This window comes from Coregonus clupeaformis, unplaced genomic scaffold, assembly GCF_020615455.1.
Source record: "Coregonus clupeaformis isolate EN_2021a unplaced genomic scaffold, ASM2061545v1 scaf2397, whole genome shotgun sequence".
Lineage (NCBI taxonomy): Eukaryota > Metazoa > Chordata > Actinopteri > Salmoniformes > Salmonidae > Coregonus > Coregonus clupeaformis.
The window spans coordinates 65,451-78,324 of NW_025535851.1; the positions used below are offsets into that span (position 1 = coordinate 65,451).

A 12,874-nucleotide genomic window follows, 5' to 3' on the forward strand; every position below is an offset into this window, starting at 1 on the left:
AATTAGAGTAACATGCCATTTTATCAATAGGGACATCAAACTTGTGCAATAGAGTACAGACTGTTTGGTTTAACAACGTTTCCATAACTCCATACATAGGCTTTTTGTTTTGTTTTGAAATGTGTATGCCAGTAATAGCCTATGTTAATTTTATCACCAGCACTTTTGGAACCATACCACCAATGTAGCTATATAATCCAACCACCTTTATTCCTCAACCTGCCTTGATTCCCTTTGGTCAGAGTGATAACTGTCTTGATTCCTTTTGGTCAGAGTGACGACTGTCAATGCCTGCTGGAAGTTTCTAATTTTCACAGACTGACCAACCTTTTTAGATTGTTGGTCATGAAGATGTCCCTTTCTTAAAATGTTGTGGCTAAAGGAGGGTCGGGGAAGCGAACCCAGGTATGGCGTGAAAGACAAGCAGCCTACGCATTGCGCCAACAGGGTAAACCAACTTAATGAGAATTGTCTTGTGGCTCACTGGCCCTTATTAGCGAGGATCACTATACTGCCGCCCCCGAACGGGAAGGCACGTCCCCATGCTTCGACCCCTTTGACCACCAATATGTATCCTACAGTTTTTTAGAGAGACAATATCTTTGTGGGAGTCCTTCCTAATTAAAACCCTAACCAGCCGTAACATACGCATTAGATTTCTATTGTCTGCCATTTTCTGTCTTTTAGCCTCTAATTCGTTTTCTCTCCTGAAGAGGATTTGTGTTGGTCTACTGGTTTTCCTCAACATCCACCCTCTTTGGATTTCTTATTGTTGCCGGCTATACAGCCAGAGCTTGTGTGCTCGCCTAGGGTTTCTATGTTAGTCTATTTTGGGATTAGGGTTATGTTATGAAACGTGGGATACTACATTATAAATATGAATTATCCAAATTATCAATCAACTGTAAAAACGTTAAGATACTGTTTAACCAGCAGAGCAGAAGTGCCAAGAGATGAGAAGAGTAGGCTATCTCAGCTGATAAAAAATAAAAACAACTATTTGAATTGTGTTTGAGTTCCATGCATGTTTGTTGAACGCTTTGACACCTTGAAAGTGAAAGTGAGAGTGGTTCAGTGAGTGGGCTCGGCCTAGAACATCAGGGAGCTGATGAACGCAGGAACGAACGTTCCTTTTCAGAACCATGGAGAGCGCACTGTGCATGGTGGCGCAGTCCCTTCTTCTACTCCTACTTAGAGCCATATGTATATTCTAAATTATTCTACTCCTACTGCTCTCTAAACCATGGTTCATAGTTCACCATTTTATAAACTCCCAAATCATCTCCAAAATTCAACTGAATTGATATCACTGTTAAATGATTTTTAATCCGTTTGGTAAACATGTTCATCCCATTGTGACATTGCCAACCATGATGTATGGAAGCATTTGACGTATTAATGGTTCCCTATAAAACCCTGTAATTCTAAGAACGTGTCAGATGGTTTTGAACTCGGTCAAAATCACTGCAGTATGAAGGGCGATAATGAGTAGGCATACATTCAGTACTTTGTTGAAAGCGACCACGCTGAGATTCCTCCGCGAGCGGCCGCTTCTGTGTGCAGCTGGCCTGGTGCTTGCGACCGGTTCGGCTGTCTACTTTTATAGAAAATATTACGGCGTCGGTGAGGATGAACCGGCCACCGTGGAGAGCGTGTACCGTGTTGTCACGGTTGAGGAGGGTAAATTTACAGATTTTACAATGTCTAAATAGAAATACATACTGTTTATAGTACGGACTGAAACTATATTTAGCCATCATCATGTCATCATTTGAGTCCCAAATGGCACCCTATACCCTATTCCCTATTTTTTTTACCAGGGCCAATAGTTATATGGTCAAAAGGCTCTGGTCAATAGTAGTTCACTAAATAGGGAATATGGTGCCATTTAGGACTCAAATAATGACATTTACGTCATTTCGCAGACGCCCTTATCCAGTGCGACTTACATTATATATTTTTTCATACCCCCTGTGGGAATAGAACCCACAACCCTGGCGTTTCAAACACCATGCTCTATCAACTGAGCTACATCCCATAATGACATAATGATGGCTAGCAAAGCCCAGAGGAGATTTGATATGTTTTACAGTGTAGCCCTAGATGCTATGGAATTCCACTATTAACAACAACAAACGATCATGCTCCTCTGAAACCAAACCTTTGCTTTAGGTTTAATTGAACATATTGGTACATTATGCAGACACATGAATACAATGTGATATCACACAATATAAAATACAAATAAAATATAAGATCGGCCTAACTACATGGACAGATGTCTGGTGTCTTGCAGTATTTCTTAAACTTAGAGAAAATAATCCTTTATTGTTTATTCATAAAGATCATGAGCCCACCCTGGACCAGGAGGACCCAGTCCTTGTTCAGGTAATAATGTAGGCCTATCAATAGTCTGATTACCGGTCTGTTACTACTCTCTTGCTAATTCCATCGTGGCAATGTGATATTTGCATAACAATCCAATAAGGTTGTGGGGAGAAAGCTGAAACAGACTGGCACCCAGGCTATAACAATACTGCTTCTGTAGCAGGATTGGTTCAATAACAATCTGACATTCAAACTGTAATTTTACTCACTCGAAAATTGATCCTTAGTTTGTAGATGAGGAGGTTCGGCAGCGGCCCTGTCTGGCTTTAATCCCTTGGTCTGGACCTCTGTGGGTTTCAAGCGCTGTAAGTCCATCCATTCTGATACTCTCTGGTCTTTAGACTGGTTTATGTAACTTAAACATAAACATGACGTTTTCTAAAGAACAATATAGAAATACATGTCTGTAAACATATTTCCTGTTTTTCTAATAGTCTGTAACACTGCAGCCAACTTATTACCTTACCCATGCTGGGAGGATGCTGGTGAGAGAGCTGGCAGTGTTAAACCCACAGGTAACCATGCAGATTATTGGACAAAGCTAATCTGATCTAATAGGCAGGATTACTTTCAGTATCCACTATGGTAGTGGGATACTTTGATGTCCTTAAACCTATTCCCTAATTTTCTTACAGATTTTCATGAATGAGCAACACATTTTCATCTCTCATGCTGGCACGATGGTATGGGATGAACAGTTTTCTCAGCCTGAAGAGGTAGCCATTCACATGCAGGTACTTTAGACATGTTCTTAACATTTGTAACTCAGACCTGTGTGTTTCAACTACTATCATTGCAGTGGCCTCCTCTTGCAATCCTCCCTATACCAGTCTTTCACTCCTATACTAGTGTATTATTCAAACTGACTCTTAAATGGATCCTGTCTTGTTCCTTAGTATGTGGATGAGGAGGTTCGGCAGCAGCCCTGTCTGGCTTTAATCCCTTGGTCTGGACCTCTGTGGGTTTCAAGCGCTGTAAGTCCATCCATTCTGATACTCTCTGGTCTTTAGACTGGTTTATGTAACTTAAACATAAACATGACGTTTTCTAAAGAACAATATATAAATACATGTCTGTAAACATATTTCCTATTTTTCTAACAGTCTGTAACACTGCAGCCAACATATTACCTTACCCATGCTGGGAGGATGCTGGTGAGAGAGCTGGCAGTGTTAAACACACAGGTATCCATGCAGATTATTAACCAATGCTCATCTGATCTAATAGGGATAATTAACCGTCAGTATCCACTTTGATAGTTGAATACTTTGATGTCTTTAAAGCTGTTCCCTTATTTTTACCAGATTTTCACGATGGAGCAGCCTATTTTCATCTGTTTCACTCCAGCTAGGAGGATGGTATGGGAGGAACTGTCTTCTCAAAATGAACAGGTAGCCATTCATATGCAGGTACCTCATAGGTTTCCTTAACCTTTAAACACAGACCTGTGTAGTTCAACTGCCAATTGTCTTAGAATCTATCTTTGCAGTGGCCTCCTCTTGCGATTCTCCCTATACCAGTCTGTCACTTCTATACCAGTCTCTCATTCAAACTGACTCTTAAATTGATCCTGTCTTTTTCCTTAGTATGTGGATGAGGAGGTTGGGCAGTGGCCCTGTCTGGCTATAATCCCTTGGTCTGGACCCTTGTATGTTCCTGTCTCTGTAAGTCTATTCATTCTGATACTCTCTGGTCTTTAGAGGATATTAAACATTAAACATCAAGTCACTAGTTTTCTACAAAACAATATAATGAACATGTCTGTAAACATATTCTGTCTTCTTCATCTCCAAGCCCAAACCAGTCTACTATCTCACCCGTGCTGGGAGAATTCTGGTGAGAGAGCTGGCAGTGTTAAACACACAGGTAACCATTCACATTATTAACCAAAGCTCATCTGATCTTATAGGGAGAATTTCCTTAATTTGATGGCTTTACCCTATTCCCTCTTCTTTTCACAGACTTCCAAATTGGTTACTGAGGAGCCTACCTTTCACCTCACTGAAGCGGGGAGGCTAGTGCTTGACGAACTGTCAGCACCTTTAGATAGCCATTCACAGGTAGCCATTCACATTATTAGACAGTCATAGAGTATTAGTAATAGTACACATTAACATGTCCTCTATCTCCACAATTGTGTTTTTATTAATCACAGAGAAACCTCTGAAATTAGGGGATGTCTTTGTTTTTCAGCCAAATAGTGAAGACTCTCGTTTTCCCTATGAGAAGTTGCAGCTGGTTGGGAACTGGGGTTCGTTTCATTTCCATTACTGGAAGATCCATTATGGACGAGTGCAGGTACTTCATACATATTCTTAACACTAATGAACACACCTGTATATTTTAACTCCCATTTGTCTCTGGGGTTTCTTTTGTATGTCTGGCCCTAATTGAAACGCAGGGGAAAGTTGTTATATCACTGCCAGTAATGATAGTCAAAACTGAAATCGCCTGCCAAATGATATAGAAATCTACAGTTAAAATATAGAGAAAGGTCTGCAGACTGAAGGCGTTTTTTCTTTTAGCAAAATGAAGAGGACTTGCATCACCTGTGCATTGTGAGGGGAGTGGAGAAACAGCTGTGGTGGAGCAGAGTCATTCAGGAAAAAATCCTGGACCCATGGGTGAGAGATTCTCAACTGATCTTTCATCTCAAATGCACCTGATTTGTGTCAAATGATGCACACAATATAGGGCTACTTATATTTCCTGGATGAAATGTAATGTTTCCCTGTGTCTCTTTTAAAGGGTCTTGTCCAGGTGGTCCTCACCAACAAGGAGCTGACTGGTATTAAGGTACAGTCAAACACTTTTTCACCCCCCAAAAATGGGAAGTGGCAAATGTCCATTTACCTGTTTCAATAAATGTTGACAGAAAATGAAATGAGACATTTGAATTTCTATCCTCATTTTTAGTTCCTTGGTAGAAGGATCTATGGACTCAAGTCCTGCCTTGTCAAGAGGAGGTCTGAGTTCACCTATTATGAGGATGCCCAGGTATAACTCGTTGTTTCTCTGTGCTAGGATTTATTTCAGTGTTTGGTTGAGGGGTTTTTAATATTGTGGTTTTCAATGTTGGGCTTACAGTGTCACATGTTGTGTGTTAAACAGCAGGTGGATATCTCCACCACAGTGGAGGGGTTCCAGGAGAGGGGGATGAGATGACGTCGTATCAGTTCTCCACCTCTGACATCATCACCACCCCTCATGAACCGTTCTCTGGCTCCTCTCACCAGTTCCCCCAGGATTCTCCCCCCCCCCCCCCCCCCTTTCCCTTCCGATTCCCCTCCCAGTCCCCCTCCACCTTTCCACTCCACCCAGGACCAGGACCAGACCCCTGACAGCACTCCTCATGTAAAACTCTTTCTACAGTCAATAGCACTTTTTTCTTTGTTTTACTGACATTTGTACTTGTGTGTACAGGTGTGTGTCTAAGTGTCATTGTGTTCAAAACACAATGTTTTGGTATCGACAGGTTTGTATTGTCTGTCAAGGGTCAAGTTTTTAGGTCAAGATGAAAGTATTGTTATGATGTCACTGAATGTTTTGTCTGCTTTAGTTGATGTTGCAGGTGAAATGCAGTTTAGTAGAGTTGATGTTAATGTGATGTCTGCTTTAGGAGTTTGTGGAGGAGCAAAATAATGTTGCAGATGTGCCCCAGCTGTGGTGAGTTTGCTTTAATGTGTTCATCTATAGTAAAAACATTTGCTTTGAAATAATCTGCCCAATATTGTACTTATACAGAAGTAGGACCTTAATAACCTTTTACTGCAGTGGGCTAGATCAGGGTCACACAGTGTGTTTCTTAATAGTCTTAAACAAATCTACTTTGAAGCAAAAGTATACATTTCACACATATGGACATGGTCTTAAAAAAAGAAGACACCTTTACCATGTCAGATATAAAGTTGAAACACTTTCTATACGGTACCAGTCAAAAGTTTGGACACACCTACTCATTCCAGGTTTAAAAAAAAATTATAATCTATATTGTAGAACAGGTTTCTTCAATTCCGGTCCTGGAGGGCCGAAACACTTCTGTTTTTTATTTCTACCTGGTAGTTAATTGCACTCACCTGGTGTCCCAGGTCTGAATTAGCCCCTGATTAGAAGGAGAGGATGAAAAACAGAGGTGTTTCGGCCCTCCAGGACCGGAATTGAAGAACCCTGTTGTAGAATAATAGTGAATACCTCAAAACTATGAAATAACACATATGGAATCATGTAGTAACAAATAAAGTGTTAAACAAATCAAAAAATTTCACTTTTGAGATTTTTCAAAGTAGCCACCCTTTGCCTTGAGGACAGCTTTCCACACTCATGGCATTCTCTCAACCAGCTTCATGAGGTAGTCACCTGGAATGCATTTCAATTAACAGGTGTGCCTACTTATAAGTTAATTTGTGGAATTTCTTTCCTTCTTAATGCGTTTGAGCCAATCAGTTGTGTTGTGACAAGGTAGGAATGGTATACAGAAGATAGCCCTATTTGGTAAAAGACCAAGTCCATATTATGGCAAGAACAGCTCAAATAAGTAAAGAGAAACGACAGTCCATCATTACTTTAAGACATGAAGGTCAGTCAATCCGGAACATTTCAAGAAATTTTAAAGTTTTTCAAGTGAGTCGCAAAAACCATCAAGCACTATGATGAAACTGGCTCTCAGGAGGACCGTCACAGAAAAGGAAGACCCAGAGTTACTTCTGCTGCAGAGGATAAGTTCATTAGAGTTAACTGCACCTCAGATTGCAGCCCAAATAAATGCTTCACAAAGTTCAAGTAACAGACACATCTCAACATCAACTGTTCAGAGGAGACTGCGTGAATCAGGCCTTCATGGTCGAATTGCTGCAAAGAAACCACTACTAAAGGACACCAATAAGAAGAAGAGACTTGCTTGGGCCAAGAAATACGAGCAATGGACATTAGACCGGTAGAAATCTGTCCTTTGGTCTGATTAGTCCAAATGTGAGATTTTTTGGTTCCAACCGCCGTGTCTTTGTGAGACGCAGAGTTGGTGAACGGATGATCTCCGCATGAATAGTTCCCACTGTGAAGCATGGAGGAGGAGGTGTGATGGTGTGGGGGTGCTTTGCTGGTGACACTGTCTTTGATTTATTTAGAATTCAAGGCACACTTAACCAGCATGGCTACCACAGCATTCTGCAGCGATACGCCATCCCATATGGTTTGCGCTTAGTGGGATTATCATTTGTTTTTCAACAGGACAATGACCCAACACACCTCCAGGCTCTGTAAGGGCTATTTGACCAAGATGGAGGGTGATGGAGTGCTGCATCAGATGACCTGGCCTCCACAATCACCCGACCTCAACCCAATTGAGATGGTTTGGGATGAGTTGGAGCGCAGAGTGAAGGAAAAGCAGCCAATAAGTGCACAGCATATGTGGGAACTCCTTCAAGACTGTTGGAAAAGCATTCCATGTGAAGCTGGTTGAGAGCATGCCAAGAGTGTGCAAAGCTGTCATCAAGGCAAAGGGTGGCTACTTTGAAGAATCTAAAATCTAAAATATATATTGATTTGTTTAACAATTTTTTGGTTAGTACATGATTCCATATGTGTTATTTCATAGTTTTGATGTCTTCACTTTTATTCTACAATGTAGAAAATAGTAAAAATTAAGAAAAACCCTTGAATGAGTAGGTGTGTCCAAACGTTGACTGGTACTGTACATCACAGAAGACTGAAATATAACAAAACCGTTTGACATAGAAAAACCAGATTTTCTGCATTTAAAAAAATCATTTTGATTAACTATGAAATTATGAAAAAGATTAATATCATTACACCCATGAGGCCACTCGAGGGCGAGTTGGTCATTTGACTGCAGGAAAGGGTCTACTTTAAACCAGTGTGCTACAGCAGGGAAATAATCCTGCAGCAACAGCAAATATGAATTATTATGTGGATTATAATTTTCATTTTTGTAGGGGTTGATACATTTTTGGGCAAATCAGTCTGACATTTCAAAGTGAAAATTACAAACTTTAAAAGCCTTTTTAAAACTAAAATACACTATAAGTTTAATTTCCTGCCGTGCAGGAAAATTCTCAGCAACAAAAGAGTGATCAAATGAAGGTCCTACATTGGTATGGTCTGTCTGAATCCTGCAGTTGTAACATAGGCTAACATAAGAGGATATCTTCATATCATGGCATTGATGTATGCTTTATCTCCTTATGTTGCACATGTGTTACTAAACATTTATATTTACAGGAGTTACTTTGGAAACCAAGGGACAACCAACTTCTCTCTGAGGCTGGCCGGTATCCGACATGCTATGGAGGTGTGAAATTGTGAATTTAGCACCTTTTGTATTTCATTTGATGAACATTTCTGGACTATTTGTAAATGTATTGTCTTGTTCTCACAGGCTCTGACATCCTCAGACAGTACCTCCCTTAATTACCTCACCCACGCTGGGAGGATGGTGTTGAGCGGATTGTCCAAGCTCAACCAGCAGGTAACCATTCACATAATTGTACAGAGTTCATCAGACCAGATATACAGTATAGTTCCCACATAGATGTCATTTCAACGTCTAGTTTTGAGTTACATTTGGTTGAGTTGTCAACTAATGTGAATTCAATGTGAAATCAACAAAAACATTGACCATGTCATTGGATTTAGGTTAAAAGTTAGGTGAAAAAAAGACTAAATTCCCTTACGTTGATGACTTTTTTCAAATCCAATCAGTTTTCCACGTTGCTTTAACATCATCACATTACATTTTTTTGTTAAAATGACATAGAAACTACGTTGATACAACAAGTCTTTGCCCAGTGGGTTACCTTTAGGCAACAGTGATTCATAGGTTTTAGTTGAAAAGTTCCAATGTCTTACAAGCAAAACAATCAGAGACCCTCTGAATTACAGACCTGAATCTTTGATTTTATGATCTAAGTTTAAGGAATTGTATGATTGTTTTGTTTTGAGGATGTGAGGCAGTTTCAGCAGGCCTACGACCTCCTGGTGAACTTCATTAATGAGCCAGCAAACAGGGAGCGACTAGAGCAAGAGATGGCTCTTGTAGGAGTAGGTTTACATGCAAGTTTGAGCGTTAGCTGCAGGCACAGTCTGCTCATCCAACATCTACTCAATGAGACTTTCTAAAGTGCTTGTCAATGAAGATTATGCAATTAGCGTATTTGTTTGACTTCAGATCGACCGCATCAACTTCGTGGATGTATTTTATGAATTCGTTCTACTAAGCCTTCTAGAAGGAAAAACATCTCTTCCTACATCTGTAAGTGGCCCTAAGAATGTAAACATCCTGTTGTTTATCTATCCTATCCACACTGTTGTATCAAGCCTGTAGACACTCACTCATGTCCCCTGTTCCTTCTCCAGAGGCCTGGTAGCTTCTTTTATCTGCTCATGGAAGTGATAAAGAGGATTCACCCTCCTGGAGGAGCCTGGACAGAGGCTGCTTGGAACTTCTACCTCCTCATTAAGGTACATTTCTCTCTCTCTCTCTCTCTCTCTCTCTCTCTCTCTCTCTCTCTCTCTCTCTCTCTCTCTCTCTCTCTCTCTCTCTCTCTTCTTTTTTTTTTTATATATATATATATATATATATCCTGAGCTGTGTGTGATGGTTTGTTCATCATTATCTTTGTGGTTGGTCATTAAATAATAGTTGATGATGTGTCTGTTGTCGTCAGGGCCAGATGAAGGCGTGGCTGGACTCCATCTTCAACCTCGATGAGTCCATCTATGAAAGCCCACAGAGGCTCTCGGGGCAGGTGATGGGGAATCTAGAAATGCAGGTTGAGTTCCTCCTGTCCAGCCTGGATTAAGGGTCCCAAACTGAGCTGAGGATCACTAACACAAAATAAAGTTTTTTTGCATTTAAACATTATCTGTCAATCGTAAACTAACTTTACATAATGTGTGGGGAGAGTGGGGGTAAGTTGAGCCATTTTTTACATTCAGTATCACTCCGTCAAGGGAAATATAGTATTCTTTCTAACAAAGATATCTACATATATTTCAACTTGCCATTGGCTCAACCATTGGCTCAACTTACCCCAAGGCAAACATTTTGACTTTATTAGCCCACACAGCTATAATGATGCACTTTCATGCCAGGTTTAGGACCTCATATTAAAGCTTATAGAGACCCCAACTGATGTATAGAACAATCTTTACATTATCTACTTTGGTTTAGGTACAAGCATAATGAAACCTCTAACACAATAAAATTAATTTGACTTGGTGAAAATCTGTTTTTGGACCTTACTTGCTTACCACTTTTTCTATGTGGTTTCTTTCTTCATAATAATAATATGCCATTTAGCAGACGCTTTTATCCAAAGCGACTTACAGTCATGTGTGCATACATTTTTACGTATGGGTGGTCCCGGTGATCAAACCCACTACCCTGACGTTACAAGCGCCATGCTCTACCAATTGAGCTACAGAGGACCCATGAAATGAAATGATGACCACACAAGAAGTAGATTAATGAAACTGGTTACAATTGACGGAGTCACCCATAATTCACCAAATGATATTGGCTCTGATGTGGACAAGGAGGAGAGGGCAGATGTGGCTTCAAAGGAGAACTCCTGTAGAAACTGTAGACACTGCATTATGCTATTTGGATACCCGAGCAGACAAGGTGAAAAATCTGTCGATGTGTCATTGAGCAAGGCACTTACCTCTAATTTGCTCTAGGGGCGCCGTACTACTATGGCTGACCCTGTAAAACAACACATTTCACTGTCTGCCCCTATCCGCTGTATGTGACAATAAAACATGGTTAATTGTATTTATTTCACTCCCTGAGCACATCGATTAAGGCAGCCCCCCGCACCTCTCTGATTCAGAGGGGTTGGGTTAAATGCGGAAGACACATTTCGGTTGAATGCATTCAGTTGTGCAACTGACTAGTTATCCCCCTTTCCCTTCCCAGTAACTCTAACAACAGTCCTGATGATTCCTCAATGCAGGTGCAACCGCTTGTCTCCCTCTAATGGTCATACACTACTATTACATGTTCTCATCTGCAGCTGGCCAATTTGATCTTTGCTGTTTTCCCCTCTGTGTCTCCCTGCTCCCGACCATTTTTAGAGGCGCCAAGAGCCATGGCATTTAAAGTCAGCTGTTTAGGGATGATTTAGCCTCGCTGGAAGGTAGAATTTCAAGCAATGCAATTTACCATCCATTGTATTTTATGTTTACTGCATTTATATTGTATATTATGTATGTTGACCGTGTAAATTCCTCTGTCTGTATTCTGTCTGTATATTTGTCTATTGCTGGGTATGAGTAAATGTACTTGGTGAATAAGTACATTCTGATTCTGACGGTGAAATGATGGTGAAATGTATGTCAAGTGAAAGCATCCAATGGCCTATTACTCTTCTCTCACTGCTTTCCGACCTCCCCTCTGAGATTCGAGGGTGAAAACGGATTATCACACATCTATCTCTATCTGAGAAACGTTCTATTGTAGGATAAAAAAAATTAATGTAGCCTATAAAACATTTAAAACCCTGCAACATAATTGAATATATCAGTATTGTCAGATCAGTGGTTAACCTAACCCCAGGGGAAGGGAGAAAGGAAGCAAGGAGGAAGGGATGCAATTGTAGGTGAGATTGGAAAAGATGGCGGAGGCGGAGGATGAAGTGGATTGTGAATCTAATGGCGGTAGAATCAAGGAGGATTGGAGTTTTTTCAAAAAAATGGAAAATGGAGTAAAGTAGGGTACAGTGATGAGAACGTCCCTTTATATCTTGTAGGAGGAAGGTTTGTTAATGAGGAGCAGCTTATCCAAATACCAATCTTGAAGAATCCATTTGAGCTATCCAAACTGGTGGAGAGAGTGATGGGTAAAGTGAAGGATGTGAGGGTCATGAGAGGCGGGTTTGTTTCGATTCTTTGTACTTCTGCGGATCAGAAGGAACGTGTGTTGCGGCTCATCCCGATTTGAAAAGTTTGACGTGTCGTGTGTGTCTCTTCGGAACAGGGCACCCCTCAAGGGGGTAATATCTGGCGTCTCGTGGGAAGTCGATGTTAAAGAGATGAAAATATTCCTGGAGTGATTGATGCACGTCGGATGAATCGAGTGGTGAATGATGAAAAAGTGAAGAGTTTATTTGTTCTTTTGTTTTTTGATATGGAGTCTTTTCCTACTCAAGTGCAGTTGGGGTATATAAACTACAAAGTCAGAGCATTTATCCCAAGACCAATGCAGTGTGATCACTGTAAAGCTTTTGGTCATGTGTCAAGGGTTTGCAGAAGGGAGAAACCGAGATGTCCAAGTTGTGGAAAATATCATTTAATGTGTTATAAAAGTGATGAAAAAGTGAAATGTTACAATTGTGGTGGGAACCATGAAGCCACGGTGAAAGAAAATGAGGAGGCCAAAGTTAGGGTTGTACAGAGCATTTCCTATGCAGCAGCGGTTAAAAGGGTTGAGGGTTTGAATGGTGCTCCTGAAGAGTCCATGGTGGTGGAT

The 12,874-nt window shown here is 40.7% G+C and overlaps 2 protein-coding genes across 2 annotated transcripts; both read left to right on the plus strand.

Annotated features, from left to right (window-relative positions):
- The first annotated feature begins 3,333 nt into the window (after positions 1 to 3,333).
- On the plus strand, positions 3,334 to 5,553 carry LOC121556894. Its single transcript, XM_045219473.1, has 11 exons — positions 3,334 to 3,362; positions 3,492 to 3,572; positions 3,693 to 3,779; positions 3,975 to 4,052; positions 4,183 to 4,254; positions 4,350 to 4,448; positions 4,582 to 4,686; positions 4,914 to 5,012; positions 5,137 to 5,184; positions 5,305 to 5,385; positions 5,500 to 5,553. Exons 2-11 carry the CDS (start codon positions 3,537 to 3,539, stop codon positions 5,551 to 5,553), a joined length of 759 nt encoding a protein of 252 aa, XP_045075408.1. The 5' UTR covers positions 3,334 to 3,362; positions 3,492 to 3,536.
- A 108-nt stretch (positions 5,554 to 5,661) lies between these two features.
- LOC123488612 (mitoguardin 1-like) lies at positions 5,662 to 10,229 on the plus strand. The gene is made up of 8 exons (XM_045219474.1): positions 5,662 to 5,742; positions 6,008 to 6,054; positions 8,626 to 8,695; positions 8,783 to 8,872; positions 9,346 to 9,444; positions 9,572 to 9,655; positions 9,760 to 9,864; positions 10,071 to 10,229. The coding sequence occupies exons 3-8, from the start codon at positions 8,690 to 8,692 to the stop codon at positions 10,203 to 10,205; spliced, it is 519 nt and encodes a 172-aa protein (XP_045075409.1). The 5' UTR covers positions 5,662 to 5,742; positions 6,008 to 6,054; positions 8,626 to 8,689; the 3' UTR covers positions 10,206 to 10,229.
- Positions 10,230 to 12,874: the final 2,645 nt, after the last annotated feature.

What these genes read in the sequence shown, in the direction of transcription:
- LOC121556894 (XM_045219473.1), top strand. Translation starts at nt 3,537, where the DNA reads ATGCTGGTGAGAGAGCTGGCAGTGTTAAACACACAG. An exon ending in AAAAAATCCTGGACCCATGG is followed by an intron (nt 5,013 to 5,136) that starts GTGAGAGATTCT and finishes TCTCTTTTAAAG; the next exon opens with GGTCTTGTCCAGGTGGTCCT. An exon ending in CCTATTATGAGGATGCCCAG is followed by an intron (nt 5,386 to 5,499) that starts GTATAACTCGTT and finishes TGTGTTAAACAG; the next exon opens with CAGGTGGATATCTCCACCAC.
- LOC123488612 (XM_045219474.1), top strand. An exon ending in TGTCCAAGCTCAACCAGCAG is followed by an intron (nt 8,873 to 9,345) that starts GTAACCATTCAC and finishes TTTTGTTTTGAG; the next exon opens with GATGTGAGGCAGTTTCAGCA. An exon ending in AAACATCTCTTCCTACATCT is followed by an intron (nt 9,656 to 9,759) that starts GTAAGTGGCCCT and finishes TTCCTTCTCCAG; the next exon opens with AGGCCTGGTAGCTTCTTTTA.